Source organism: Scyliorhinus torazame, chromosome 4 (genome assembly GCF_047496885.1).
Source record: "Scyliorhinus torazame isolate Kashiwa2021f chromosome 4, sScyTor2.1, whole genome shotgun sequence".
NCBI classification, from domain to species: domain Eukaryota; kingdom Metazoa; phylum Chordata; class Chondrichthyes; order Carcharhiniformes; family Scyliorhinidae; genus Scyliorhinus; species Scyliorhinus torazame.
Window position 1 is genome coordinate 124,985,791 of NC_092710.1, and position 25,849 is coordinate 125,011,639.

Below are 25,849 nucleotides of genomic sequence, written 5' to 3' on the forward strand. Positions count from 1 at the left end.
AGATTGTTCAATGAAAGACATTGAGCTATTCAAATGTTAGACATCTGTTTTTTCCGGAATTCCTCGATCCACAATAAGGACGTGCCTTGATTGTGGGCAACAGAGAGAATCAACAATCCATTGCTCCTTGTAACAAACAGGGGCAATTGCCCTGCTTTTCATTGAAAAGGTTTGTGCACCTAGCCTTGGAAGAGGTATTGGCTAAAACCAGACCAGATCAGCTGCTGGTATGTTAATACCAACTCCAGTATCAATTTTAAAGACTGTATTAGTCTTTAACTTGCTGGATTAAAGAATGAACTTCTCCTAGAAACATCTGTAATTTTGTCACTGTCTTGATTTCCAATTTCTTGGATGGAGTGTGTTTCATGAATACTTTCTGGTCTTCAACATGGATTAAAATTGTTGGATTTGCAGAAATGCTCCCCCTGTTGTGCAGTCTTGGCATTGGTTCTTTGCACCACACAGTAAGCATCTCAAAATAGCTGCAATTGTGCTGTTTCCACCCCTTTGCCTGGTCTAGTGGACTTTCACTGAGTCATGTGAAGCTTCAGAGTTGTGCCAAATTATAGCTTGTTAAATTAAAGTTTGCACAATGGACCGCCAGATCTACAGTAAGTCTTTAGTCTGCAGAAAGTCGGAGAGTCTTTCATCTCAGATGCGCACAACTATGTGATCATGGATTAGTTTATCCTTCAGCGTCCCATGTCTGCAAGAATGTGCTTGCTTTATTATTCTACTTCAGTTCTACTTCAGGCTAAAATAGGCATCAAAGGTTTTGGGAGTGGTCTGAAAGTCTGTGGTGGACTTTTCCACTCTCTGCCTTAGGAGAATGTTGTCTGCTACTGGACCTACAGTATAAAAAGAGAGGAACAGACTTGATGATTTTACTCTTCGCCCTGAAGGCTTGATGCTGTTCAATATTGAAGGAAATTACATTTCCATAGCTCCCTGGCCTCTGTGCAGGCCTTCAACAGTCAAATGGGTGGAGTGTGGGATGCTTTCAGCTGCACATGGAAAAATGCAGGTTCCTCAGGCTCAATGTCAACAGAACAAATGACCAAATCAAGGTGAATTCTTCCACTCAGATTTTCTCCCTCCGCCATACATTTCAAAAAACTTTGTAGCCCGGTGTACATGTAGCCCTTATTCTAGCATTAGTCTTTAGGCGAGTGGTCCTTCAAAGTAACTTGTCGAGACATCATAGTAAATGGTCCATTGAGTTTGGTTTCTGAGCTTGTACTTATACTTTTGATAAAGCTCAAAGCTCCTGAAATTGATCGATGCCTACTTTTGGGCAACTTGGAACCAGTTTCCTGCCAACAAAACAGCTTTGCATTCTTCAGTTAGTCTAATTACAGAAACCATCTTGTATAGATTGAAAACTCAAGAAGAATTCTGGGGCAGGTAAGGTCTAAATGGTTTTATTCATTTTGTCATTTGTAATGGGGGCTGTTTGGTCCTAAATCTAGTTTATGTCTGACAGTATTCACATTTCAAGGTTAATAACTGTGACAATCATTTGAACTTCATCAAGTCATAACATATCGCTGATCATGAAATAAAACAATATTATGTAGCCAGGCAATACCACACGGATACTGCTTCTGAAAGTTTCCTGGCACTTGCAACAAAATTCATTGGCATAACATCTACTATACAGACTGTTTGTACAATGCCATTACATGCATCTTATGCCCTCAATTCTTTTGCTTGGCAGGCAAAAGGTGTACACGATCACCCCAGACCAGAAACAAAAACAGAAGCTGAAGCAAGAAGATCAATCAACAAAAAGAGGCCATATGTTGAAAATGGTTGCTATAAAGACAAAAGGGAACTGCAGGTATGTGCGTTGCTGTTAACTGTAAAATGGCGAGGAAACCAAGATGGAAGCAGTAGAATTAAGGTGTCCTGATGCTAACAATGAGCAAGGTAAATATAACCAACTTTGTTTTACAAGCGAAGATAATGTCATCAAGTCAATCTCACTTGCGGCAGTGGTTCAAAGTGATTTGTTTTCAGTGAGCAGTCTCTCGTCATCACCTTGTTAGCCTGCCAAAACGTTTAACAACCAGGTCAGTCAAAATATTCATCGGACAGGAAGGAAAGCAATAATCGAATCCAAAACATTAACACAGTAACATTTATCACATTAAAATGCATCTTATGTCAAAGAGACCTGGTTTACAAAATAGCATCCTTTTCCAGCCAACAAATAAACACAACCAGCAATGCCTGAACAACACTAAAATTGCACATCAAAGGTTCAACTTGAATGAGAAGCTAGGACTTAAGATGTGATGCCTACTTTATTGATTCTGGGCATGTATAATACAACTTTTAATAAGATTTATTTGCCATATGTTTGAGTACATTAATGTTTTTTTCCCATTCATTTATGGGATGTGGGCTTTGCTGGCTAGGCCAGCATTCATTGCCCATCCCTATGGTATATAATTAGGTAAGGTTTTGCATTTATTTAAAAATACAATTGATATGGAAAATGGATGAGAGGTGGTTCATTTCTGAGATATCACCCACCATATAATGCAACATTGAGTTTTTAATTTTATGAGTTATAGAATCAAGCACATCGGTGTTGGTTTATCTCATGCATATTATTTGGACTGCCCTATACCCTCTCCATCACAATGATAGTCTATTTCCACCACCAATATCATCTGCCCCATCTCTCTTCCATGCTTTTTACACCTCCAAACCGGATTTCAATATTCGCCTGGATAGCTTCTTGGCCTATCCTTCATAAACTTTAACACAACCTAAACTTTGCTGTCCATATTGTATCGTACATCAAGTCGCACTCGCTCATTGCCCAGGCTGACTGATATATTAGTTTCTAGTCCCTCAAATTTAAAAGTATTCAACCTCATGTTCATGGCCCCGTTCCCGTTCTTAGTAACTTTTCCAGCCCAGCAATACTCCCATCAAAGTCTCCATAATTTGGACTTTGGCCGGTTATGCACCCACCCCACCTCCACTTCCCAAGCCACATGCTCTGGAAATTCCTCCTGATACCTCTCTGCCTATTCTCCTTCTTGAAGGCCTTTCTTGAAATCTAACTTTTTAAACCGGAGTTTTCCATCCTCTCTACTGATATTTCTTTCACTCACTGAATCAGTTTGGTAACATATTTAAATGACGTTATAGAAGTGTAAATTGTCATGGTTATATTGTATGTCAAATTGTTACTTATTATACATTTTGTTTGTTCAGCTGATAACAGGGGCAATTGAAAATGAAGGATCTCTGCCAACATTTACCTCGAATCCAAAAACTATTTTGTCCAATCTCTATGTAAATGGGAATCTCGAAGAATGTGTAGCAGTTGAGAACATCTCTGGTAGTCCATGTTTATCATATTCAAATGGGCATGACCTCGGAAAGCCCACCTACCTTTATGATCCTCATTGTGAAATGGATATCAACAGATTCTATGGTAGATGTACACAATTTAGTGGAGGGTGCCATAATCCTGGGAATTATGGTGGCCCTGGAACAAACTGCAGTACAAATTTTGAGTGTGGAGATTATCCGAACTGGAATAAAATTACATTGGGAAAGAATACTTACAGCAACTCTTTTATGAGATATTCTCAAGGTTCTTCAGATCCTTGCAATGAAAATGTCAGTCCCAAAAACCTCAGAGACCCAACACAGAATGCACAAGCCGCAATAAACAACATGAACAAAAGCATGTACCAGACCTCTAAGCCCAACTTGGATGAATATGGTGATTATCTATATGATGCTATGTATCTGCAAAATCAGAACAGCACCTATGTTCCTCCTGCCATTTATCCACTTTAGGGGCTCCAGATACAATCACCATTAACTGCCAGGGGAGCATGGGGAGCAGAAACATACAAGTTCCAACACTACTAAAACTTATTTTTAACCTGTTGATTCTGAACTAAAACATCGATGAACTGAAAGATATTTAACATTCCAAGTGGAAGTTTTTTTTAAAAACATCAACTCAAACATAAAATCTACTTAAACATTAAAAGAAAAACAAAATCAAATATAGTTTTAAGTTATGCTGAAAGTTCTGCTCTAGATTTTATAGTAAATATTGGGTAAAATTATATGAAAAAATATCAAAAACAGCAACTCATAAGTTTGAGAACTTTGTGCTGGTACTCCATGAAATTCTGCAGCATATTCTGTGAAACACATTAACATTGACAACTGTGTTATGATCAAATTTCTATAAAATATAACACTCACTCCTTCAGTTCATTAATGTACATAAATGCAGGCAACATTCATCCACGTGAATATAAATTGCTGACATTTTTTACATAGGATGTATGGTGCAATGAATTAATGATCGTCCAATGTTTCCTGCTTCTCAGACAGGTTACCTCAGGATTAATAATATACTCGGAGGTTGACTTGTGCAGAATGTAAAGCTTTAAATCAAGCCTTTGCATGGTTGATAATTTTTTAGAAAAAAGAATCAAGAATACACATCTGTATCACATCAGAATCAAGAATACACATCAGAAACCCAATTACGAGGAAAATTGTTTTCTCAAATTGCATAGGAAAGGATGTCCTTTTGGGGGTTTATTACAAGTGCTCTTATTACATTTGACCCATGTCATGTCCTGTGTCACCCAGGGTTTATTTTTGATTACCGCAACAGAAAAATAGACCATTCTTTTTAACTTTCCACCCTAATAAGAGGGACATATATCACTGTTTTTTCCCGATTACAAATATTTTGCTTTGTGTAGTTTCATTACAATGCTTCATTTTGAAATTTACAATGTATAGTATGAAAATGTTATTAAATGTCAGTATCAGCCTGAAGAATGTGTTCATATAGTTGTGATGCCATTAAAAATACCTACATGGATAAAACTACATGTGTCGTGTTACTATTTGAATACGATCAAGTAAAGTTATGTTTAAGAATATATCCTGAAGTTCTTGAAGAGCTCAGTTTTAGTTCGGACCAGTGTTCATATTAGCTAGCTTTTACATTTAGTTTGCTGCAACACATTACCACTTGTTCTAAATTAATGAAAGTGATTGGTTTGCATTTAATCAAATACGTCTAAAATAGTCGTCATTAGCTGCTTATTAAGCGGCAGTAAAATAGCAATAATAAGTTCTTCTTGTGCCAGTTTTCATCATTTACTAATCTTAATGTCACATTATTCATCAGAAGTACAATCTCAATAATTTCCCACAAAGTGGGAAAATGCCCGCAGATTGGGAAGTGGCCTTTAACCGGGCCATTTTAATGGCTCAATTGTCACCTGGCTATTGGCCACATTGCTTAGGCTCTCACCGCTGGTGATAATAATAATAATCTTTATTATTGTCACTAGTAGGCTTACATCAACACTGCAATGAGCTTACTGTGAAAATCCCCTAGTCGCCACACTCCCGCTCCTTTTTGGGTACACAGGGGGAGAATTCAGAATGTCCAATTCACCTAACAAACAGTCTTTCGGGACTTGTGGGAGGAAACCAGCGCACCCGGAGGAAAACCACACAAACACGGAGAGAATGTGCAGACTCCACAGACGAAAGTGACCCAAGCTGAGAATCAAACCTGGGACCCTGGTGCTGTGAAGCAATAGTGTTAACCACTGTGCTACAGTGCCACCCACATGCCATGGCAGTGGCAAGATGTCAGGCTCCCCTCCCGAAGACTTTCTCCGCCATATTGCCAGAACCCCTGCTTACCATCCGTTCTCAAATGGGCCAAGAAATTTCAGCTCCAAGAATCAGAAAGACTGATGCAGCTCCAAAATTATGGGGGGATGTAGAGAAGGTTTTCTTGATACTCAAATGCCTCAATGTTGGTGGGTAAAATTTTGTTAAAGTGAATGGATATAGGAATAAAATCCCTTCTGAATGAAATTCTATACTAATTTTATGCCAGAAGCTCAATGAGCTTTTCAGACATGGAATATCTAGGCTTTCTGGATCGTGCATGGAACTTTGCTTCAGAAGCTTCTTGCCAGTACATGAAGGCCAAACAAAACCACGTGTTTCTGAAGGGCAATCTTCCAGCATTCACATTAGGTGGGCTCTGTTGGGGAGGTCAAGTGAAGTTTCACATTCTCAAATTTATGGCTGGCACAACGGTAACAGAGGAGCTGGTAAGTCTATCATTAATTGGAAAATCTTTCACTCGAGGACTGGGGTTTTGATCTGGCTTACACCAAAGTAATAACACTTTAATAATTTAAGTCAGGGCACAGAACTGCAGTTGATAATAGAAGTCTGCACGATTGAAAAGTTCTCGAGTCAAAACTTGCATGGCTATAAAAATAAACCGGAATAGAAATTAAATTTTCACCGGGATGAAATCCCTTAAACCCATACCCCACAAAAAGGTATCTTTGATACTTTTGAGTGCAGCAATGGGAGCCTTGTAATCTATCATGATGCCAAATTCTTTAAAAGTACTTGTCCTCATCTGAATTGCCTCATGCAATTGATTTAGCCAAGCCTTCAGTATGTAGGGATTCAGCAAACAAAAGTTGAGTTGCTGATTGTCCAGCTCTTTGCACAATATTTAAAATAGCACAAGCCCAGTAGTGTAGAGAGAACATTCAATAAAGGAACAGCAAAGTCAATTGGAAGAAAACATTTATTTTCTTGTTATCCAAACATAATTTCAGTTTAAGTAAATAATAAAAAAATCTCTAAATCCATTAAAGCTTTGAAGTCAGAAGACATGAAGAGACGATGACTTTTCCTGCAGAGTCTCAGATAACATGAATAATTCAATTTTGTAGTAAAAATGAGACAGTTCACCGACAGTTACATTTCCGTAACCCAGTGTAAAAATTCTAACAGTACCAAGATATTGCCAGTAAAATTGAAACAATGCCACCAATGATAACAGCCTAAAGATTTATATTTAAACCCAAGCCTAACTATGGATATTTGAAATTTCTTTATGCGTATCATTTAAAGAAATCAATCTGTGACACAACACAATTAAACTTTGATTGAGATTTCAGACCTTATTTTTGCAATACTCCCATCACTTTAATGCACTGATTCTGCAATATCCTATACAAACTCAGAAAGCTGCTTCCTCTTGTAGAGTTAATGCCATTCCACTCATGCAAAAGGTAGAAGATAAAAATGCTCTGCCATGAATCTAAACCTAAACTGACAGAAATGATCAAATTAAAGAGGGGTTTCAGCAAATGCTGTAAAGCTCTTCACACGAGCAAAGAACAAGGGAGTGTACATTTTATCGATGTCAAATGTGGTAACAGCAGTCTCACCAGTTGATCTGAAAGATGAAATTTAAAAATTAGTCATATTTGCAAATTCTGTAATTGTTCTGAAAATTAAGAATGGAGGCAAGTGTTTCGTTTGTAAATGTTAGGAACTGTTAAAACTTTCCTGCCATAAATATCCATAACATTAATTTCAGTATTTAAACCAAGAGTTAGCTTGTGGGGAACATTTGAGTAACAGTGATCATTGTATCATCAGGTTTAGATTAATAATGGAGAAGTAGAAGTCTAAATTGGAAGAAGGCCATTTTACTGCGTTCAGAGGGGGTCCAACCAGGGTAGAATGGAACCAAGGACTGACAGAAAAAAAAAGTGTAAAAAAACACTAGGCGATCTTTAAGGAGGGGTGCTTCAAATATAGGCTAGGTACATCCAGCAAGGGTGAAAGGCAAGGGAACTAAAACAAGAGCCCCTTGGATAACGAGGAAGATGAAGAATACGATTAAACAAAAATGGGCCAAATTATGCAAGAGAGGGGAGAGGTAAACAGGAAAATATGCCCACAAAGAGGGAATATGAAAATGGCATGTTGTTACCATTAAGGGAACTCTTAAAAGCTGACATGTAACTAGCAAGCTGTAGTAAGAGGCAGAGTGGGTCCTACTAGTAACAAAGGAGATAATATATGAGCAGAGGCGCAGGGAAAGGCTAGAATACTTAAGTGACTTATATCAGTGTTTGCTAAGGATGAGGGTATGAAACATATTAGGAGAAATGGTCGGGGTAATGGATTAGCTGAAAATTGTTACGAACGATGTACCGAAAAGGCTAGCAATGCTTAGAACAGTGAAGTTTCCTGGTCTGGATGGCTTGCATTCCACTTTTGCTAAAATAAGAGTGGACGTAGCGGAAGGGCTTAACATTGTCTTCCAATTTTCCCTAAATATGGGACAAGGTGCCAGAGGATTGGAAAATTGTAAATGTGACATCATAGCCAGTCAGTTTTACATCAGTGGTTGATAAGGTTTTAGAAATAATAAGACAAACAAAAAAAAAAATTAACAAACACTTACTTGGACAGGTTTGAGTTAATCAATCATGCTTGACTAATCTAATTGAAATTTTTGATGAAGTAACAGAGAATGTCGAGGAAGGAAATGCAATGGATGTTGGCTACGTAGGTTTTAAGATAACATAGAATCATAGAATCCCGACAGCGCAGGAGGCCATTTGGCCCATCGAGTCTGCACCAACCCTCTGAAAGAGCACCCTACCTAGGCCCACTCCCTACCCACATAATCCCACCCAACCTGCACATCAATGGACACTAAGGGGAAATTTAGCATGGCCAAACGACTAAACCCGTATATCTTTAGACTGTGGGAGGAAACCGGAGCACCCGGAGAACACCCCCCCCCTCCCCCCGCCCCACACACACACACGGGGAGAATATGTTTGCCAAACTGGATGAAAACTTGGTTTAAGGACAGAAAATGAGTCACAGTAAATAGTTGTTTTCCTGACTGCAGAAAGGTGGACAGTAGTGTTCACCAAGGTTCAAAAGTCGGATCTCTGCTTTTATAGATATATGGATATTGGAATACAGAGTAAAATTTCAAAATTTGCAGATGACACCAAACTTGTGTCAGACAGTGCAAATTACACCTAGTGACTGCAACAGGACAGAGACTGGCAGAATAGACAGACAAGTGGCAGATGGAATTTAATACAAAAAGTGTGAAGAGATGCATTTTGGCAGAAGGGCACAGACTAAATGGCATGTTTCTAAAGGGTGTACAGAGACAGATGAGAGTGGGAGTTCATGGGCACAGATGTTTGGAAGTTGTAGGACACATTGAGAGAGTAGTTTGCAAAGCATATGGGATCTTGGCTTTATAAATAGAAATCTTGAGCATAAAAGCAGGGAAGTTATGCTGGACCTTTCTGGCTCTGGTTAGGCCACACTGGAGTATTGCCTCCAATTCTGGTCATCACACTTTAAGATGGAGGGAAAGTCTTTGAGAAGTGCAGAGGAGATTTGCCAGACTAGTCCCGGTTGAGAGATTTTAGCTGCAAGGCCAGGCATGAGTAGCTTGTTGTGTTTTGCTTTGGGCAAAGGAGATCGAGGGGCAATTTGATAGAGGTGTACAAGATTATGACATAGTTAGATAAGGTAGACCAAAAAAATCTGTTCCCAATAGCTAATGGTACAACGACTAGAGGATACAGATTTAAGGTTATGGGCAAGAGACGCAAGGGGGATGCGAGAACGATCCTTTTTTACTCAGCAAGTGGTACTGATCTGGAATTCGCTGCCTATGAAGGTGGTGAAAGTGGAGACGGTGAATGATTTCAAAAGCAAATTGGATGGACAGTTGAGGGAAATAAACATGTAGGACTGTGGGGAAAGATCAAGAGAATGGGAATGATTAGATTGCTCAACAGAGAGCAGCATGGACTTGATGGGCTGTGTAACGGCTCCAGGAGAAGCCAAGAGTTAGCACAGATCTTTCAATCATTCCCTCACTGAGGAGAATTTGATCACTTGGTTTGGTTTCAATAGAGGGTAAAAGGCCAACAAGTATTTAAATGATAAAACTGCAGATGCTGGAAATCTAAAATAAAAGTACTTCAATTACTCAATGGATATTTTGGATGAGCAGCTAATTCTCTTTGAAAAGAAACCCACTGATTGTGGTAAATTTGAGTCACGTAGCAAACAATTGCAGTTAATTGTATAGAACACATGATACAGTAAAAGAACCGGTTGCCATGTCATTGTACAAATAAAATTGTTACATGTATTCTGAACACAAAAGTTCTTACATTAGCACTCAAGAGAAAATAAATGTCAGCATCCAAGGAACAGGATCGTAATCAGTTGTAAACATGTTCAGAGACAATAATTACTGGAATGTGGTTAAACAAAATAAATTATCTGGGATGTACAATTTGGCCAGCAACTTCCACTTTGACATCTTACATACAAAACCTTTTGAATTCCAAACTGTATTGCAAAAAAAATCTTGAACCAGTTCTCTTAAAATTAATTTACAAGATATAAGCTCTTGCATTTGCAAATGTATTTGTACATTTCAATCTCTGGTGTAACCACACTAACCCTGCAGTTGCAGAGCAAACACATCCCGAATCTGAAGTAAGTACCATGGGCGAGATTCTCTGACCCCCCCGCTGGGTCAGAGAATCGCCGGGGGCTGGCGTGAATCCCGCCCCCGGCAGTAGCCGAATTCTCCGGCACCGGATATTCGGCGGGGGCGGGAATCGCGCCGCGCCGGTTGGCGCCCCCCCCCCCCCCCCCCCGAGACGATTCTCCAGCCCGGATGGGCCGAAGGCCCGCTGCTGGAATGCCTGTTCCGCCGGCGTGGATTAAACCATCTCTCTTACCGGCGGGACAAGGCGGTGCGGGCGGGCTCCGGGGTCCTGGGGGGAGGCGTGGGGCTATCTGGCCCCGGGGGGGTGCCCCCACGGTGGCCTGGCCACCGATCCGCGTGGGGGCACTCTTTTCCTTCCGCCTTTGCCACAGTCTCCACCATGGCAGAGGCGGAAGAGACCCCCTCCACTGCGCATGCGCGGGGATGCCGTGAGCGGCCGCTGACACTCCCGCGCATGCGCCGCCCGGCAAAGTCAGTTTCGCGCCAGCTGGCGGGGCACCAAAGGCCTTTCCAGCCAGCTGGCGGGGCGGAAATCAGTCCGGCGCAGGCCTAGCCCCTCAAGGTTAGGGCTCGGCCGCTCAAGATGCGGAGGATTCCGCACCTTTGGGGCGGCGCGATGCCGGACTGATCCGCGCCGTTTTTGGCGCCGGTCGGCGGACATCGCTCCGATTGCGGAGAATTCCGCCCCTGACCTGAAAGTGAGATTAAGAGGAGCAAGGTCGACACGCAGCTTGTACCTGTATCATGTACAGATTTAATGTTCATGAAAAGCTGCATCATCTTTACAGGGCTGCGCTCCTGACATTAAAGCTTGTTCACATCTAAAGTCCCTTGGTTAAAGTCTCAAATTATATACGGAGACTTGAAAATGTGGCATTTTCCATGCTCATCTTTCCTGACATATTTGCTATGTTTGACATCTATGCCATCTTCTTTTGTTTCACAACTCCATGGAACTCCTAAAATGGCCCCACTTTCAACTGTCCCCATGCATCCAGCACACCTTCAAAACTGGTTTCCCGTCCTGCTCCAAATAGTCACCCTGGAGTTCCTCAATGATTGATTCTTGTGCCCCTACCCTTTCATCCAGGTAGTTTCCTGCAGTATGGTTTGCAAAGTCAGCTTCCACATGCATTCATAAATTTCTCTCAACCACAAATTACCATTGAGCTGCAGGGTAACTGACTGAGGAAATAAAATAAGGGACATTTCCACAACAGGGGGCCAGGGTGCTGGCGAAACAGATGCAGGGTGGATGGGGCTCATTTCAACATTCCACAAAAACTTTTACACACATTCTACCACCTTGACCTATTGACACTCCTCAAAGCACATACCACACAAACACAAGATACTCCCCCGCCACACCCCCAACCAAAGGTTCATTCAGCAGTCCCTCTTCCCCACTCACCCAATAGCTCCTCTCCCTTACACCACTCACTCAACAGTCTGTTTTCAGCACCACCCCCTTCCAGGGTTGCCGTCAGACCACTCACCTGATATTTGGGATTTACTGACCCACCCCATGTCCCAGACTCAGGACTGACTGACCCCCACGCCTGTGACTTCGGGCTGACTTGCCCCCCGCCACCACCCATAACCCAGGGCTGTTTGACCCCCTGCCCGGGACTTAGGATCTTCTGGTATCATGGGAACTTGTTTAACAGGCATTTTAATTCTTGGTGAAGTTGGCTCACTCTAGTTGTTGGTGAAAAACATTACAGATCTGAGTTTTTAGGGCAGAATAAATTACATCTTCTGGAAAAAGAAGCATTTTACAATGTTGGATCTCATATCATCATGTCCGGTGACTTCTGCTATGCGGACATCAGTTACAGTATGTCAGGTAAGTACAGGATCATGCCTTTGTCTTTCAATCTTTGGTGAGTAGCCCACTAACTGCCTAGATGCACTGGTGAGAAACACAGACTTACTGGTAGGCAGCGGATCGCATGGAATCACATCCCAGGGAGAGTCAGTGCTTTCGAGTGATAAGTCTCTCAAGAGGCAGACTGCTTAAAATAGCCACATTAAGGATTCTAAAATTATATCAATTATTACAGCAATACACTCTTTAAAACTCACTTATAGGTATTCAGGCATGAGTGGTGAAGCCAAACGAGTTTGTTAAATCGCTGTCGACCACTGGAACACAGCTGTAATCCCACATGAAAACTGTGCTCTGTCTCAGGAGCAGAAGCAAGAGTACGCCGGTGATATCTATATTTCTGATACTCTGCAGTTTTCTGTTGCACAAAGGAGAGAACAATTCACGTTTTTACTTTTTAAATCAACACTTCCTTCAAATAAGGAGAGAAATGCCGATTTATATTTTCCATTTTTTTTAAAACTGCAATAATTCCTGACAACCAGATTCCTGACAACCAATTCCTGATTATGACAACCAGAATAAGGTCATTTAAAAAAAGATTAATATTTGCAATGATATAAAATTAAAAGGAATATAACATATCAATTATTTTTACTCTCTTCCTCGGCTGGGAGTTTCCTCAAAGCTATCCCAGCTTAGTCACCGCACACGTCCAGCTGAAATCACGGGCAAAGTTTTCTGGGCCTGTTCGTCATGGGCGTATATCCCGTTATGGCCTCCAAATCTCGTGAGAGGCTAAAAACGGGATTTGTGCCCGCGAAACCTCTGAACACGACCTTCCTGTATCCATGTCGCTGACCGAATCAGGCTGTCAGTCAAGAAGGGCGAGATCCTGATTTGAATTAATTGTGATATAATTAGCGATGGCCGTGGAAGAAGAGGTGCAGGTCAGGGGTGAGGGGGCAGGTCAGGGGTCTCTCCCGGGATGGGGTTTGCGGTTGGTGTGCTCTGCCATGAAGCCTGCCGTGTGCCATCATTTGACCCTCACCAATGTCAGTCGTCCACAGTCTCAAACGTAAGGAGAGGAGTTGTGACAAGGGATGAAGGTTGGGTGCAAGACATCTGGAGGGAATGTACTGAACTTTGCAGCTGCGACCACCCGAATGGCCTGGCGGATGCAAGATTCTCAAGGATCAAATGGGCATTCAGTTGACCCGGATGATGGAAGGGGGGTCATTGAACCCACCTGCTGGAGACCCAAGAGCTGTGATACAAAAGGGAGCAAATGACCAGACGCAAGCCCATTGGCGACTCGGAGGGCAAGGGTAGACACCGTGGCTGGTCAAGCAATGATGTAGACATCCAAGTTAGCTCTGGCAGCTGGAGACGGTGAAGGTATAACAGCTTCCAGGACCAGGAGGGTAATGGGTGTTGGGAGGCTTTGAGGATAATGGGATGGAACACCAACCTGACTGTCTCTTCTCTCATCCCTCCCAGAGTTCTGTTATTTTACGGGATGGAGCCTGTGAAATAGGCCAGTATACTGATCATGTTGGAAGAGGACAGACTCCAGTTGTGCAACCCCAGGGAGGATGCAGCACCAGGAGGGTAGCGGACGCCTGGGTAGGCTCAAGGGCTGACCGCCCATCAGGTTGAAGGAGGGTCTTGAAGGCACAGGAGAAGGAGATCAAGGGTTTACAGGAGCTGGTTGTCCTTCATGGAGCCGGACACCGTATACCGCAAGGAGACAGTGCAGCACCTGTGCCTCGTTCCAGGGCTCAACCAGTGACCTATGTGAAATATCGCAATCAGCCCATCAATGCATCTGCGAGGTTACAGATGCTCTGCATGCTTGGGCCTTGGAATACTTCCAAGTTCGAACTTGGCGAGGCTCATCGGGCTGAGAGAGCTGTGGGCTTTGCAGCCATTGCTGGACTCCCACAGGTCCAGGGGGCTTATCGATGGAATTAGTGTGGCGCAAAGAGCAGTGTGGCATCAGGGAGTCTCCTTTATTAATTGGAAGGGGTTCCACTCCCTTAATGTTTAGCTCTTGTGCGATGACCGTGTGAACATTATGCATGTCTGTGCACGATTCCCTGGGAGAAGACGTAACACTTTTGTCTTGGGGCAGTCACAGATGACCAGGCTCTTCGAGAACAGCTCCAGACAGTCGGGATGGTTCGTGGGGGACAAGGATTACCCACTGAGCTCTTGGCTGATGACGCCAGTGCAGAGGCCCGAGAACAATGCGAGGTACCGGTATAATGAGGCTCACAGTGCTACCTGGTCTGTTCTAGAGCGGTGCATTGGTATCCTGATGTTGGTATCGCTTCAGCTGCCTTGACTGTTCTGGTGGAATCCTTCAGTACAGCTCCCCCGCTTCCGCTCCGCCCCCACCCCCCAACTGAAGGGTTAACTAACATCTGATCAGGGTGTTGGGCCTGGATTGTTCATGTTCTTAAGTCTCATGCCAAGGCAGGAGGGTGATGATGACCCACAGTGAGGAAAGCTGAGATGCTCCTCAGCTTCTGCTCATGTCTGACTCCTGTCTGTCTGTTGACCGAACACCAATTGCCAGGCTCATGTCTGTGAGGGTCAGGGGTACATTTCTTACTTTTGCAGTTCCAAAGAGGGAGAGGCAGCAAGGTGAAGAGTTCAGAGTGATGGCAGAGACATTCCAGGAAGTCTGTCACTATGGGTGTCATTATGTTTAACAGTTCGCTCATGTATGAGGACATATGGGAAGAGTTCAGATGGGATGATGACCTTTCCCAGTGGGAGAGGGGTCAAAGAAATTGAGGTTTTGAACTTTAAAGGATTTCATTTTGGTGACGAGTGATAGTGACACTAACTTTAATTACTGGTGCCTAACTTCACCCATGCCCATTCTGTGCTCCTAGAGCTCCTTCAATCTTGCAAGGCCTACCACTATGTCTCGGTGTATTCCCAGGATACACATCAGAAATGGAGGTGGCCTAATCTTCGGATTCTGGGTCTCCCTGAAGGAGTGGAGGGGTCCGACGCTGGGGCATATTTAGTTACAATGCTCAACACTCTGATGGGCGCGGGAGCTTGTAGCCACCTGGGTTGGCCACTTCCCGAGTTAAAATGGAGAACCGCAAAGGCTGAAGGGAAATTCAGCCAACACCGGCAAAGACTAGCAAGTGCAGAAATCATGTATATTGGAATCTGCAAAACAACCAGACAGCACGGAAACCAGCAGCCATCTGCATAGTAATGAGCGATTCCAAGGCACAATGGCAACAGTTAAGGTGAATAAAGACAAGCCAGACTCCTTGGCGCCAACAGGAGCCAAGACAAAGGAAGGCCAACGGACATTTAGGGACCGCCCAACGATCAGGGAACAACTCCAGTATTGGAGAAATCGATCCAAGTGATCGGAACGCAGTCCAATCACTTGGAACCAGATACGGGGTCCCCCCCGATGGGTGGGAAGCCCCTGGGGACTATAAAGTAAAGCCCCCAAGTTCAAATCGTCCTTCTTCGGCAGGGTCACTCAGCAACTTAAATCAACCCGTGAGAGGGACCTGTCTCAGCTGCCGCCAACCAAGTAAGTCTCAAGTCAACGCTCGCTACGAGATAGGCGCTCCTAGGTACCAGTCCATACCAGCTTTTGAATCCTGCAGACTCAGGGCCTGAACGAAAGGCCATTTGTTCCCCTGACCTGGTGGGCCAGTCCGAAGCCAAGTATAGGCCTTTTAGTGATTGGAACAGTCTAGAAAGTAGAGTTTATGCATGAGTAGTGATTTACTGTGTATAATAAATGTGTTTTGATTTGAATCTTACTAATTGGTGTGTTGAGTTATTGATCATTACTTGAACTTGAACCTCGCGGCAGTATCATAAAGATACCTGGCGACTCTAGAGCAAAGGTTAAACAAACAGAGCAAATTACGAATTAAGAGCCAACCAAAAGTTAGCAACAAGCTTTCCCGAGGCCCCTGGAGTTGGATGGGGCTCATCGACTCCTGGCAAGGAGGCCTAAAGCCAACGAGCCGCCAAGGGCTGTAGTGGTGAGGTTCCACTGCTTTATGGACAGAGCGTGCGTCCTGAGATGGGCGAAGAAAGAACGGAGCAGCAGGTGGGAGGATACGGAGATCCGTGTCTACTACTGTAGTGCGGAGGTGGCCAAGAATAGGGCTGGTTTTAATCGGGCCAAGGCGGTTCTCCATCGGAAGGGGGTGAAGTTTGGAATGCTGCAGCCAGCGCCATTGTGGGTCACATTTCAGGACCGTCACTGCTATTTTGAGACGCCAGATGAGGCATGGACCTTTATTCAGACTGAAAAGCTGGACTCGAACTGATGGTTTGTTGTGGGGGGGGGTGTTTACTGTATTTTGGGGGTGTTTAGCACACTGGGCTAAATCGCTGGCTTTTAAAGCAGACCAAGCCAGGCCAGAAGCAAGGTTCGATTCCCGTACCAGCCTCCCCGAACAGGCGCCGGAATGTGGCGACTAGGGGCTTTTCACAGTAACTTCATTGAAGCCTATTTGTGACAATAAGCGATTTTCATTTCATTTCTTCTTCTGGTTTCAGGTTGGGAAGAGGGGAAATGGGAAGGGGTGAGTGGATATGATGTGGGGACTGTGTGAGCGCCAGTACTGTAGGGGCAGGTCCCCGCTGATGAAGGGGGTTTGGAAGCCCAGGGTTGGGGAGCTGGGGCGAGGTTGCAGAAATAGGAGCTGCACCATAGGGGGCGGGGCCGGCTCGGATGGAAAGCGCGGGCGTTTTCGCGCCCCAAGGAAGGGAGGGGCAGGGCCTGGGGGGGGAAAGGGTGGTGCTGGAGGAGAGCGCACATTGATCGACAGGGGGAGGTGGGGGGATTCCCACACTGGGGGATCGTTGGAATGGCAGGAGTGGCCGGGGTCAGCAGGAGTCAGCTGACTTACAGGAGTGCAATGGGGGGTGCAAAATGGCTGGACGGTGATCTGGCTGGGGGATGGGGGTGGGGGGAACTGGGTTGTTGCTGTATCGGCCAAAGGGGAGCTGGAGGTAAAAGAGGGAGTCGGGGCGGGGGTCCGCCGCCTAGGGGACTGGAGGGTGCGGGAGGCACGGGCACGTGGCTGGCCTAAAAAAAAAAAAAGAGGATGGCTAGTCGACAGGGGGGATGGGCGAGTAGCCCCCCTGATCCGGCTGCTAACATGGAATGGGAGGGGCCTGAATGGGCTGGTCAAGAGGGCCCGGGTGTTCGCGCACTTAAAGGGACTGAAGGCAGATGTGGTCATGCTCCAGGAGACACACGTGAAGGTGGCAGATCTGGTCAGGCTGAGAAAGGGATGGGTAGGGCAGGTCTTTCACTCGGGGCTGGATGCGAAGAATAGAGAGGTTGCGATACTGGTGGGGAAGCGGGAGTCGTTTGAGGCGATGAATATTGTGGCGGATAATGGAGGTCGATACGTGATGGTGAGTGGTAGGTTGCAGGGGACGCGGGTGGTACTGGTGAACGTATATGCACCGAATTGGGATGATGCCGGATTTATGAAATGCATGTTGGGTCGGATCCCGGATCTGGAGGCAGGGAGCTTGATAATGGGGCGGGGGGACGACGACGACTTCAACACGGTGATGGATCCAGCACTGGACCGTTCCAGATCCAGGACGGGTAAGAGGCCGGCTGCGGCCAAGGTGCTCAGGGGGTTTATGGACCAGATGGGGGAGTGGAGCCGTGGAGGTTTGGCAGGCCGGTGGCCAGAGAATTTGCTTTTTTCTCCCACGTCCATAAAGCCTATTCCCGGATAGATTTCCTTATAGTGAGTAGGGCACTAATCCCGAAAGTGGAGGGAACGGAATATTCAGCTATAGCCATCTCAGATCATGCCCCGCATTGGGTGGAGCTGGAGGTGGGGGAGGAGAGGCACCAGAGCCCGTTGTGGCATCTCGATGTGGAACTGTTGGCAGATGAGGGTGTGCGGGCGGGTGCGGGGGTGTATTCAAAGATACATGGAGGCCAACGCCAATGGGGAGGTGCAGGTGGTTGTAGTCTGGGAGGCTCTGAAGGCGGTGGTTAGCAGAGAGCTAATTTCCATTAGGGCCTGTAGGGAGCAGAAAGAGAGGAGGGAGAGGGAGAGATTGGTGGGGGGATATTAAGGGTGGACAGGAGCTATGCAGAGGCCCCCGAGGAGGGGCTGCTTAGGGAGCGACGAAACCTCCAAATGGAATTTGATCTATTGACCACGGGAAAAGCAGTGGCGCAGTGGAGGAAAGCGCAGGGGGGCGGTATATGAGTACGGGGAGAAGGCAAGCTGGATGCTGGCACATCAGCTTCGTAAGAGAGAGGCAGCGAGGGAGATTGGTGGAATTAGAGATAGAGGGAGGAATACGGTGCGGAGTGCGGTGAGAATAAATTAGATATTTAGGGACTTTTATGGGGATCTGTATAGGTCTGAGCCCCCGGAAAGGGGGGGGGGGGTGCGGCGATTCTTGGACTAACTGAGGTTCCTGAGCGTGGGGGAGGAGCAGGTGGCTGGTTTGGGGGTGCCGATTGGGCTGGAGGAGCTGGTTAAAGGATTGGGGAGCACGCAGGCGGGGAAGGCCCCAGGACTGGATGGGTTCCCGGTTGAATTTTACAGGAAGTATGTGGACCTGCTGGGCCCGTTGCTGGTGAGAACCTTCAATGAGGCGAGGGAGGAGGGGACCTTGTCCCCGACAATGTCCCGGGCGCCGATCTAGTTGATTTTGTAGCGGGATAAGGATCCATTGCAATGTGGATCGTATAGGCCGATTTCACTCCACAATGTAGACGCTAAGTTGTTGGCGAAGGTGCTGGCTACGAGGATTGAGGACTGTGTCCCAGGGGTGATCCATGAGGACCAAACGGGGTTTGTGAAGGGCAGGCAGTTAGACACGAATGTGCGGAGGCTCTTAAATGTGATCATGATGCCCTCGGTGGAGGGGGAAGTGGAGGTAGTGGCGGCTATGGACGCGGAGAAGGCCTTTGATCGGGTGGCGTGGGAGTATCTCTGGGAAGTGCTTGGGAGGTTTGGGTTTGGGGAAGGGTTCATAAGATGGGTCAGGCTGTTATATAGGGCCCCAGGGCGAGTGTGGCTACGAACCGGCGGAGGTCGGAGTACTTTAGGTTGTACCGTGGGACGAGGCAGGGGTGTCCCTTATCCCCCTTGTTGTTTGCACTGGCAATTGAGCCTCTGGCCACGGCATTGAGGGAGTCTAGGAACTGGAGGGGATTGGTCTGGGGGGGGGGGGGGGGAAGGAGGAACACCAGGTGTCGTTATATGCTGATGACCTGTTGCTATATGTTGCAGACCCAATGGAGGGGATGGCGGAGGTTATGCAGATCCTTGGGGAGTTTGGAGACTTCTCGGGCTATAAGCTCAACGTGGGGAAGAGTGAGCTCTTTGTGGTGCATTCGGGGGACCAGGGAAGGGGGATAGACGAGCTACCGCTGAAGAGGGCGGAGAGGAGCTTCCGATACCTGGGGATCCAGGTAGCTAGGAGCTGGGGGCCCTGCACAAGCTCAATTTGACACAGTTGGTGGAACAGATGGAGGAGGACTTCAAGAGATGGGATATGCTGCCATTTTCCCTGGCGGGTAGGGTACAGTCGGTCAAGATGACGGTCCTCCCGAGGTTCCTGTTTGTGTTCCAGTGCCTGCCCATCCTAATCCCCAAGGCTTTTTTTAGAACGGGTAAGCAGGAGTATTATGGAATTTGTATGGGCGAATAAGACCCAGAGGGTGAAGAGGGTGTTTTTAGAGAGTAGCAGGGACAGGGGGGGACTGGCGCTGCCGAATCTATGTGGCTGTTATTGGGCAGCTAATGTGGCGATATCCGTAAGTGGGTAATGGAGGGGGAGGGGGCGGCGTGGAAGATGCTAGAGGTGGCGTCTTGTGTGGGTACGAGTCTGGGGGCACTGGTGACAGCACTGTTGCCACTTCCGCCGACAAGGTACACCACGAGTCTGGTGGTGGCGGCGACTCTGAAGATCTGGGAGCAGTGGAGGCGACATAGGGGCAAGGTGGGGGCCTCGGTCTGGTCCCTGATACAAGCGAACCACAGATTTGTTCCGAGTAGGATGGATAGGGGGTTTCTGAGTTGGCATCGGGCTGGGATTAAAAGAATGGGGGACCTATTCATCAATGGGACTTTTGCGAGTCTAGGGGCGCTAGAGGAGAAATTTGGGTTACCTCCCGGGAATGCTTTTGGGTACATGCAAGTGAGGGCGTTTGTGAGACGGCACGTGAGGGAATTTCCGCTGCTCCCAGCACGAAGGATTCAGGACAGAGTGATTTTGGGTGTATGGGTCGGAGAAGGCAAGATCTCAGTGATCTATCAGGAACTGCAGGAGAAGTTAAAGGGTAAGTGGGAGGAGGAGCTGGATGAAGATCTGTGGGCTGATGCCCTGAGTAGGGTTAATTCTTCCTCTTCTTGTGCCAGGCTCAGCCTAATACAATTCAAAGCTGTCCATAGGGTGCATATGACGGGCGAGGAGGAGTAGGTTTTTTGGGGTGGAGGGCAGGTGTGTGAGGTGCTCGGGGAGCCCAGCAAATCACGCCCACATGTTCTAGACATGCCCGGTGCTGGAGGGGTTCTGGAGGGGCTTTGCGAGGACTATGTCCAAAGTGGTGAACACTCGAGTCAAGCCGAGCTGGGGGATAGCATTATTTGGGGTATCGGACAAGCCGGGAGTGCAGGAGCCGAAAGAGGCCGGTGTTCTGGCCTTTGCGTCCCTGGTAGCCCGGTGGAGGATCCTACTAATGTGGAGGGATGCGAAGCCCCCAAGCATGGAAGCTTGGATTAATGATATGGCAGGGTTCATCAAGCTGGAAAGGATAAAGTTTGCCTTGCGAGGGTCTGTGCAGGGGTTCTCTAGGCGGTGGCAACAGTTCCTCGACTTTCTCGCGGAACATTAGGTGGAGGTCGAAACAGCAACGACCCGGGGCGGGGGAAGAGTGTTTGGTTTTTCTGTTTGTTTAGGTTAGAGTGAGGCGTTTTCCTTACTTGCGTGTTTATTTGTTAAATGGGGGTTATTGTATTTTGTTGGAATCCTCATGTATAATTTTGCTTGTTTTGTGCTGTATTCTTTTTTCTTCTGGTTGGAGTGTTTTGTTGAAAATGGTTGAAAATTTGATTAAATATATATTTTAAAAAAGAAATGGAGGTGGCCTGCTGCCTTTCTTGCCCTGAAGCCTGAGATGCCCTGAGCTGGTGTTCTCTGGAGGGCCTGGACCTGGAGGTGTCCGGCCAGCTTTCAGGTGTCACTGGTGTGGCTGCGGCACCCTGTTCTGTCCGCTGCCTCCGAACTGTGCCGGTGTCAGGAAAGAGGATTCAGAAAGGCTGGAGACTGCCAGACTCACCTTGGTGGAAGGCCCCAGCATAGATTCCAGTGCTTCCTCCTTCCTTGGGGTGCACATGGGCCCCTTGGTGACTCATTTGGATAGGAACAGGAGTAGGCCATTCAGCCCTTGCACCTGTCCCACCATTTAATGAGATCATGATTAATCTGTGGCCTGTGGAGGGACAGCTGGAGTGAAATCCAGAAGCCTCAACATCATCTGGTTCTGCCAGTCCTGGAGGCCCGCCAGTTCCTGTGCGTGTGTTGTGCCCCTTCCCCTTGACGGCCAATTGGGTAGCACGAAAGACTTGAACCCGGCACTGGATTCCCTATCGGGAGGGAAGCCGCGTACCCACCTCCGTTAGACACACATAGTACCGACTGCCGACTCCAAGCAGCGTGTCCAGAGGGTCTTGGCGGCTTGACCACTTCGACACCATGGTGTTAAAGCCCTCAGTAATGGACCTCTGTGCCTGAACCATACTCTTACCGTCCTCATCCATGGTCCTTAGAGACTGAGCCATTCCTTGGACTCGGCCAGTTATGGCTCTGATGCAATGCCGGCAATATCTGCTGCGACTGAAGGCTTTGGGACTCCTCCAATCGGCCTTACATTAGCACAAATGTCACTGACACCCTCTCCTGGATTTCCTGGCTCTGCCTATGTTTGAGCATATAACTCACTTGAGACAGGTCATCGGGATGAAGGTGCAGTAGACCCGGACATCGGGGCGGCAGGCCAACCCCGCTGTTGGTGATAGCACACTTCTGGCCATCCCCAGTGAGCTCGATTGCCCTCTCCTCGAAGGGAGTGAGGATTCAGAGCTCGGGCATGCACCCATCCGTCTTCTCCCTTCCCCTCCGGTTGTGGACAACGTCTTCTGCGGGAACACAAAGCAACATTGTGAGCTGGATGCCTGGTGGGGCAGGGACAATTGGCATTCATGGACACCGTGGTTAGGCAGAAAGGGGTTGTGATGAGGAGTTCCGCGGGGTTTTGAGGATAATGCTGGGAGGTTGGGTGTTGGGAGGCTGCGTGGGTTTCTAGGAGTGACAGAAGGGATGAATGCAGGGACAGACATGTGGTAACTCACCCGTACACATGTAAGAGGCCATTCATCTTTTTCAGCAGAGCACCCCGGTCCTCCTGGTCACGTTGCTTGCACTCAACTGTTGCCACCGCCTCCCAGGTGGGATTGGTGATATTGCTTGGGTAGTCTTCTGCCAACACGTGGCCATATTGTGACCTGCTTCTCCTCCACGGCATCGAAAGGTCCGGTGAGGGCCCCCTCCAATAAACTCTCCAATAATCTATGTGCGGAGTCTTCTTGCTGCCATCCTTCGGCTTGACTGAAAGGGAGTGCTGAGGATCCATTTAAATACAGCGCCCCGTTGATTGAACTGCTCAGCTGATCCCTGGGGTGTGCGAATCAGATGCCTGGTGACTCAGGTGCGTTTGTTGCATGTGGTGGCGGGAACAAATTTGACCAAGTGGATGAAGATCGCGATCCGGATCGTACCGCGGCGGCACGAATAGCAGAGTTTCCCAGCCAAAATTACACGTAATCATTTTTTGGGAAAATCCCACCCCACATGTCTGCCGCACCTCGGAGGAATTAACAGCAGTAGATCATGAAATACTGAAAAGAAATTCCTAACTGTAGTCTCTACGTTTCCAGTTACTATCATTTTCAAAAATAACGTTCAAGTAGCAGAGTAGTCAGGTTAGTCAATCTAAAGGAATTCTATCCAATGGTTTGATGCTTTATTATTGTCATTGCCATCGTGTAACTAATCTGAACATTGAAGACACTTCTAGGCATAGAAAGTTCATGATTTGGAATATAGAGGCTGACTTTCCGAATCTAACAATGAGAATAAATATAGCCCAGTTGTTCCATCAGATACCACCTACATTAACACAGAAAGGGACTGAATTGGAGACCTTTTTACTCTTCCATGAGAGCAACACCGCACTGAGGATTTGTCCAATGATCCATTGTGTTCACTGTCTCTTAAGAAAATTTTGAAGTTTCCAACTACTCTTTACTTAGAATATTTCTTAATTTTTGTTTCTCAAATCAAGAAGTTATGCAACCACTTTTTGAAGGAAATTAAAATTTATGCCACATCCATTGGTTTCTAAAAATCATTTTCTGTTATTTATGTGTAGAATGATACAATCTCCAGTCACTCACCTCCTCCTTCTTCTTCTTAGCCAGGACAACAAATACTTTGGTTTGGTTATCCGTTTCTTGTGAGAGACGATAATGACCAAAGAGAACAGCATCCATCCTAAGGTGAAGTAGAAAGCATGCTCATGAATAAGACTTCCCCCCTCAAAAATTTCATGAGATTAATTAATAAATCATGTCAGGGCGAATGAAACTCATGCACGTGATTTGACTTTAAAAAACACTTTTGTTTTCAAGTAATAGGTCTGTCTACTTTCCAACCATTGCTTTAACATCCTGATGGGCTGCAAAGATTTTAAGTTGCAAATCTCTAAAACTAATTTGTGTCATACTTCAACAGTAGAACAGAAGGATGCTCTAAATGCACAAAAGGAAAAAGTCAGGCGTTTACCCAAAATTCCATCACTTCATAGATATGGCGCAGAAAATGGCCATTCGATCCATCTTGACTGTGTGATCAGTCAATTCCATCCTCCTGCCCTTTTCCCCAGTCCTACAAAGCCTTCAAGCAGTTATCAATTATTACTTTGAAAGTTACTATTGAATCGGCTTCCACCGCCCCTATAGTTAACGCTTCTCAGATAATGCTTCCCAGATCATCACAGCTCACCTTAAAAAATTTTTTAAAAAATGCCTTCCTATGTTGCTTCTGGTTCTCCTGCCAATTGCCCTAAATCTGTGTTCTAGTCACTGGCTCTTCTGTCAATGAAAAGTTTCACATTATTTACTCAATCAAACGCCTTCCATGATTTTGAACACTTTTACTAAATATATCCATAACCTTCGCTGCTCTAAGGCCAATGATCCCACCGTAGCCAGTCACTCCATGTAACTGAAGTCCTGCATTCCTGCTACCATTCTAACACACCTCCTCTGCACCCTCCCTAAGGATTTGACATCTTCCCCGAACTGTGGTGCTCAGACTTGGGCATATGCTCGAGCTGGAGTAGCACCCACAATTTAGAAAACATTGGCACAACCTCCATGCTTTTGTACTTTCTGCACCTACTTATAAAGCCAAGGATCCCATATCCTTACTTCCCTTGCCACATTCAAGGATTTTCATACATGTGTCCAAAGATATGCAGGTTAGGTGTATTGGCCATGATAAGTTGCCCTTAGTGTCGAGGAATGTGCAGGTTACATTATGGGGTTACAGGGATAGGGCGGGGTGGACAGGGGTACGTTGCTCTTTCGGAGGGTCGGTGCAGGTTCGATGGGCTGAATGACCTCCTTCTGTACTGTGGCTTTCTATACATGTTCAGATCTCTCTGCCCATCTAGCCACTTAAAACTGAACCATTTAGCTCGATGATACTCCTACTGATTTTCCTACTGAAATCTGTCACTTCACATTTCTCTGCATTAGATTGTATCTGACATGTGTCTGCTCATTTCACCAATTTCTTTTCCTCAACTAAGATCCTCCTCACATATCCAAGTTTAGCTGCATACTTGGAAATTATGCCTTGTATACCCAAGGTCATCAATATAAATCAAAAAGAGCAGCAGTCATTATATCAACTCTTGGGGAATCACCCTGCCCATTTTGGGTGTCTATCCACCCGCTCCCGACTGCATTTTGGTGACAGCAATCCAATCCTGTCCACTCCAAGACTGGCAACCCTGCAGAATATTTCTTACGATGACTCCTTTTGGTAGATAATCTGTTTCTCAGCCCCCAATGATGCTATTCTTGGTTAAGCATCGCCTTTCTCCTGCCTGGACTTTATGCTTTTCCTGTGGCGGTCTGCTTGATCCAGCAACCACACACCTCCCAAATGTATTATTTTACTATTAAATCCTTTCCATATGTAACAGAAACCGGCCACCATCTGTCACTCCAATTGCAGTCTCCTTTCGCATCCTGTTTGATACATTCTCCTCCTTTCCTCTCTTCATTTTCCCCTCCCTCCTCTTACTCATGTCATTCCTCCACTCTTTTACTTCTTCTTTCCATTCTTGTTCCTCTCCTCATCGCACTCTCTTCCATCTCCTTCCTCCACCCTCTAATCCTGCTTGAGCTAAATTCCTTATAAGGTCTTATTAGCCTGCGTATAGCCCCGTAGAAAGTTGAGTGGTACATAAACGTTTTATACATGGC

At 46.1% G+C, this 25,849-nt stretch overlaps 2 protein-coding genes across 5 annotated transcripts in view; one reads left to right on the forward strand and one right to left on the reverse strand.

Annotated features, from left to right (window-relative positions):
* Window positions 1-4,877, forward strand: part of LOC140410471 (chorion-specific transcription factor GCMa-like) — an 87,758-nt gene extending 82,881 nt beyond the window's left edge. The window contains exons 5-6 of the mRNA XM_072498597.1: window positions 1,721-1,843; window positions 3,235-4,877. Of these exons, the coding sequence (XP_072354698.1) occupies window positions 1,721-1,843; window positions 3,235-3,828 (717 nt within the window). The 3' untranslated portion in view covers window positions 3,829-4,877. The remainder of the gene's footprint in view (window positions 1-1,720; window positions 1,844-3,234) is intronic.
* A 1,739-nt stretch (window positions 4,878-6,616) lies between these two features.
* The window catches only part of fbxo9 (F-box protein 9), a 122,568-nt gene continuing 103,335 nt past the window's right edge, over window positions 6,617-25,849 (reverse strand). For 3 of the 4 annotated variants that reach the window (XM_072498594.1, XM_072498593.1, XM_072498595.1), the window contains 3 exons: window positions 23,750-23,846; window positions 12,497-12,657; window positions 6,617-7,291 (listed from right to left, as the gene is read on the reverse strand). In XM_072498594.1, coding sequence (XP_072354695.1) covers window positions 7,183-7,291; window positions 12,497-12,657; window positions 23,750-23,846 — 367 coding nt within the window. In that variant the 3' untranslated portion in view covers window positions 6,617-7,182. The remainder of the gene's footprint in view (window positions 7,292-12,496; window positions 12,658-23,749; window positions 23,847-25,849) is intronic. The other variant, XM_072498596.1, reaches the window with a different exon arrangement.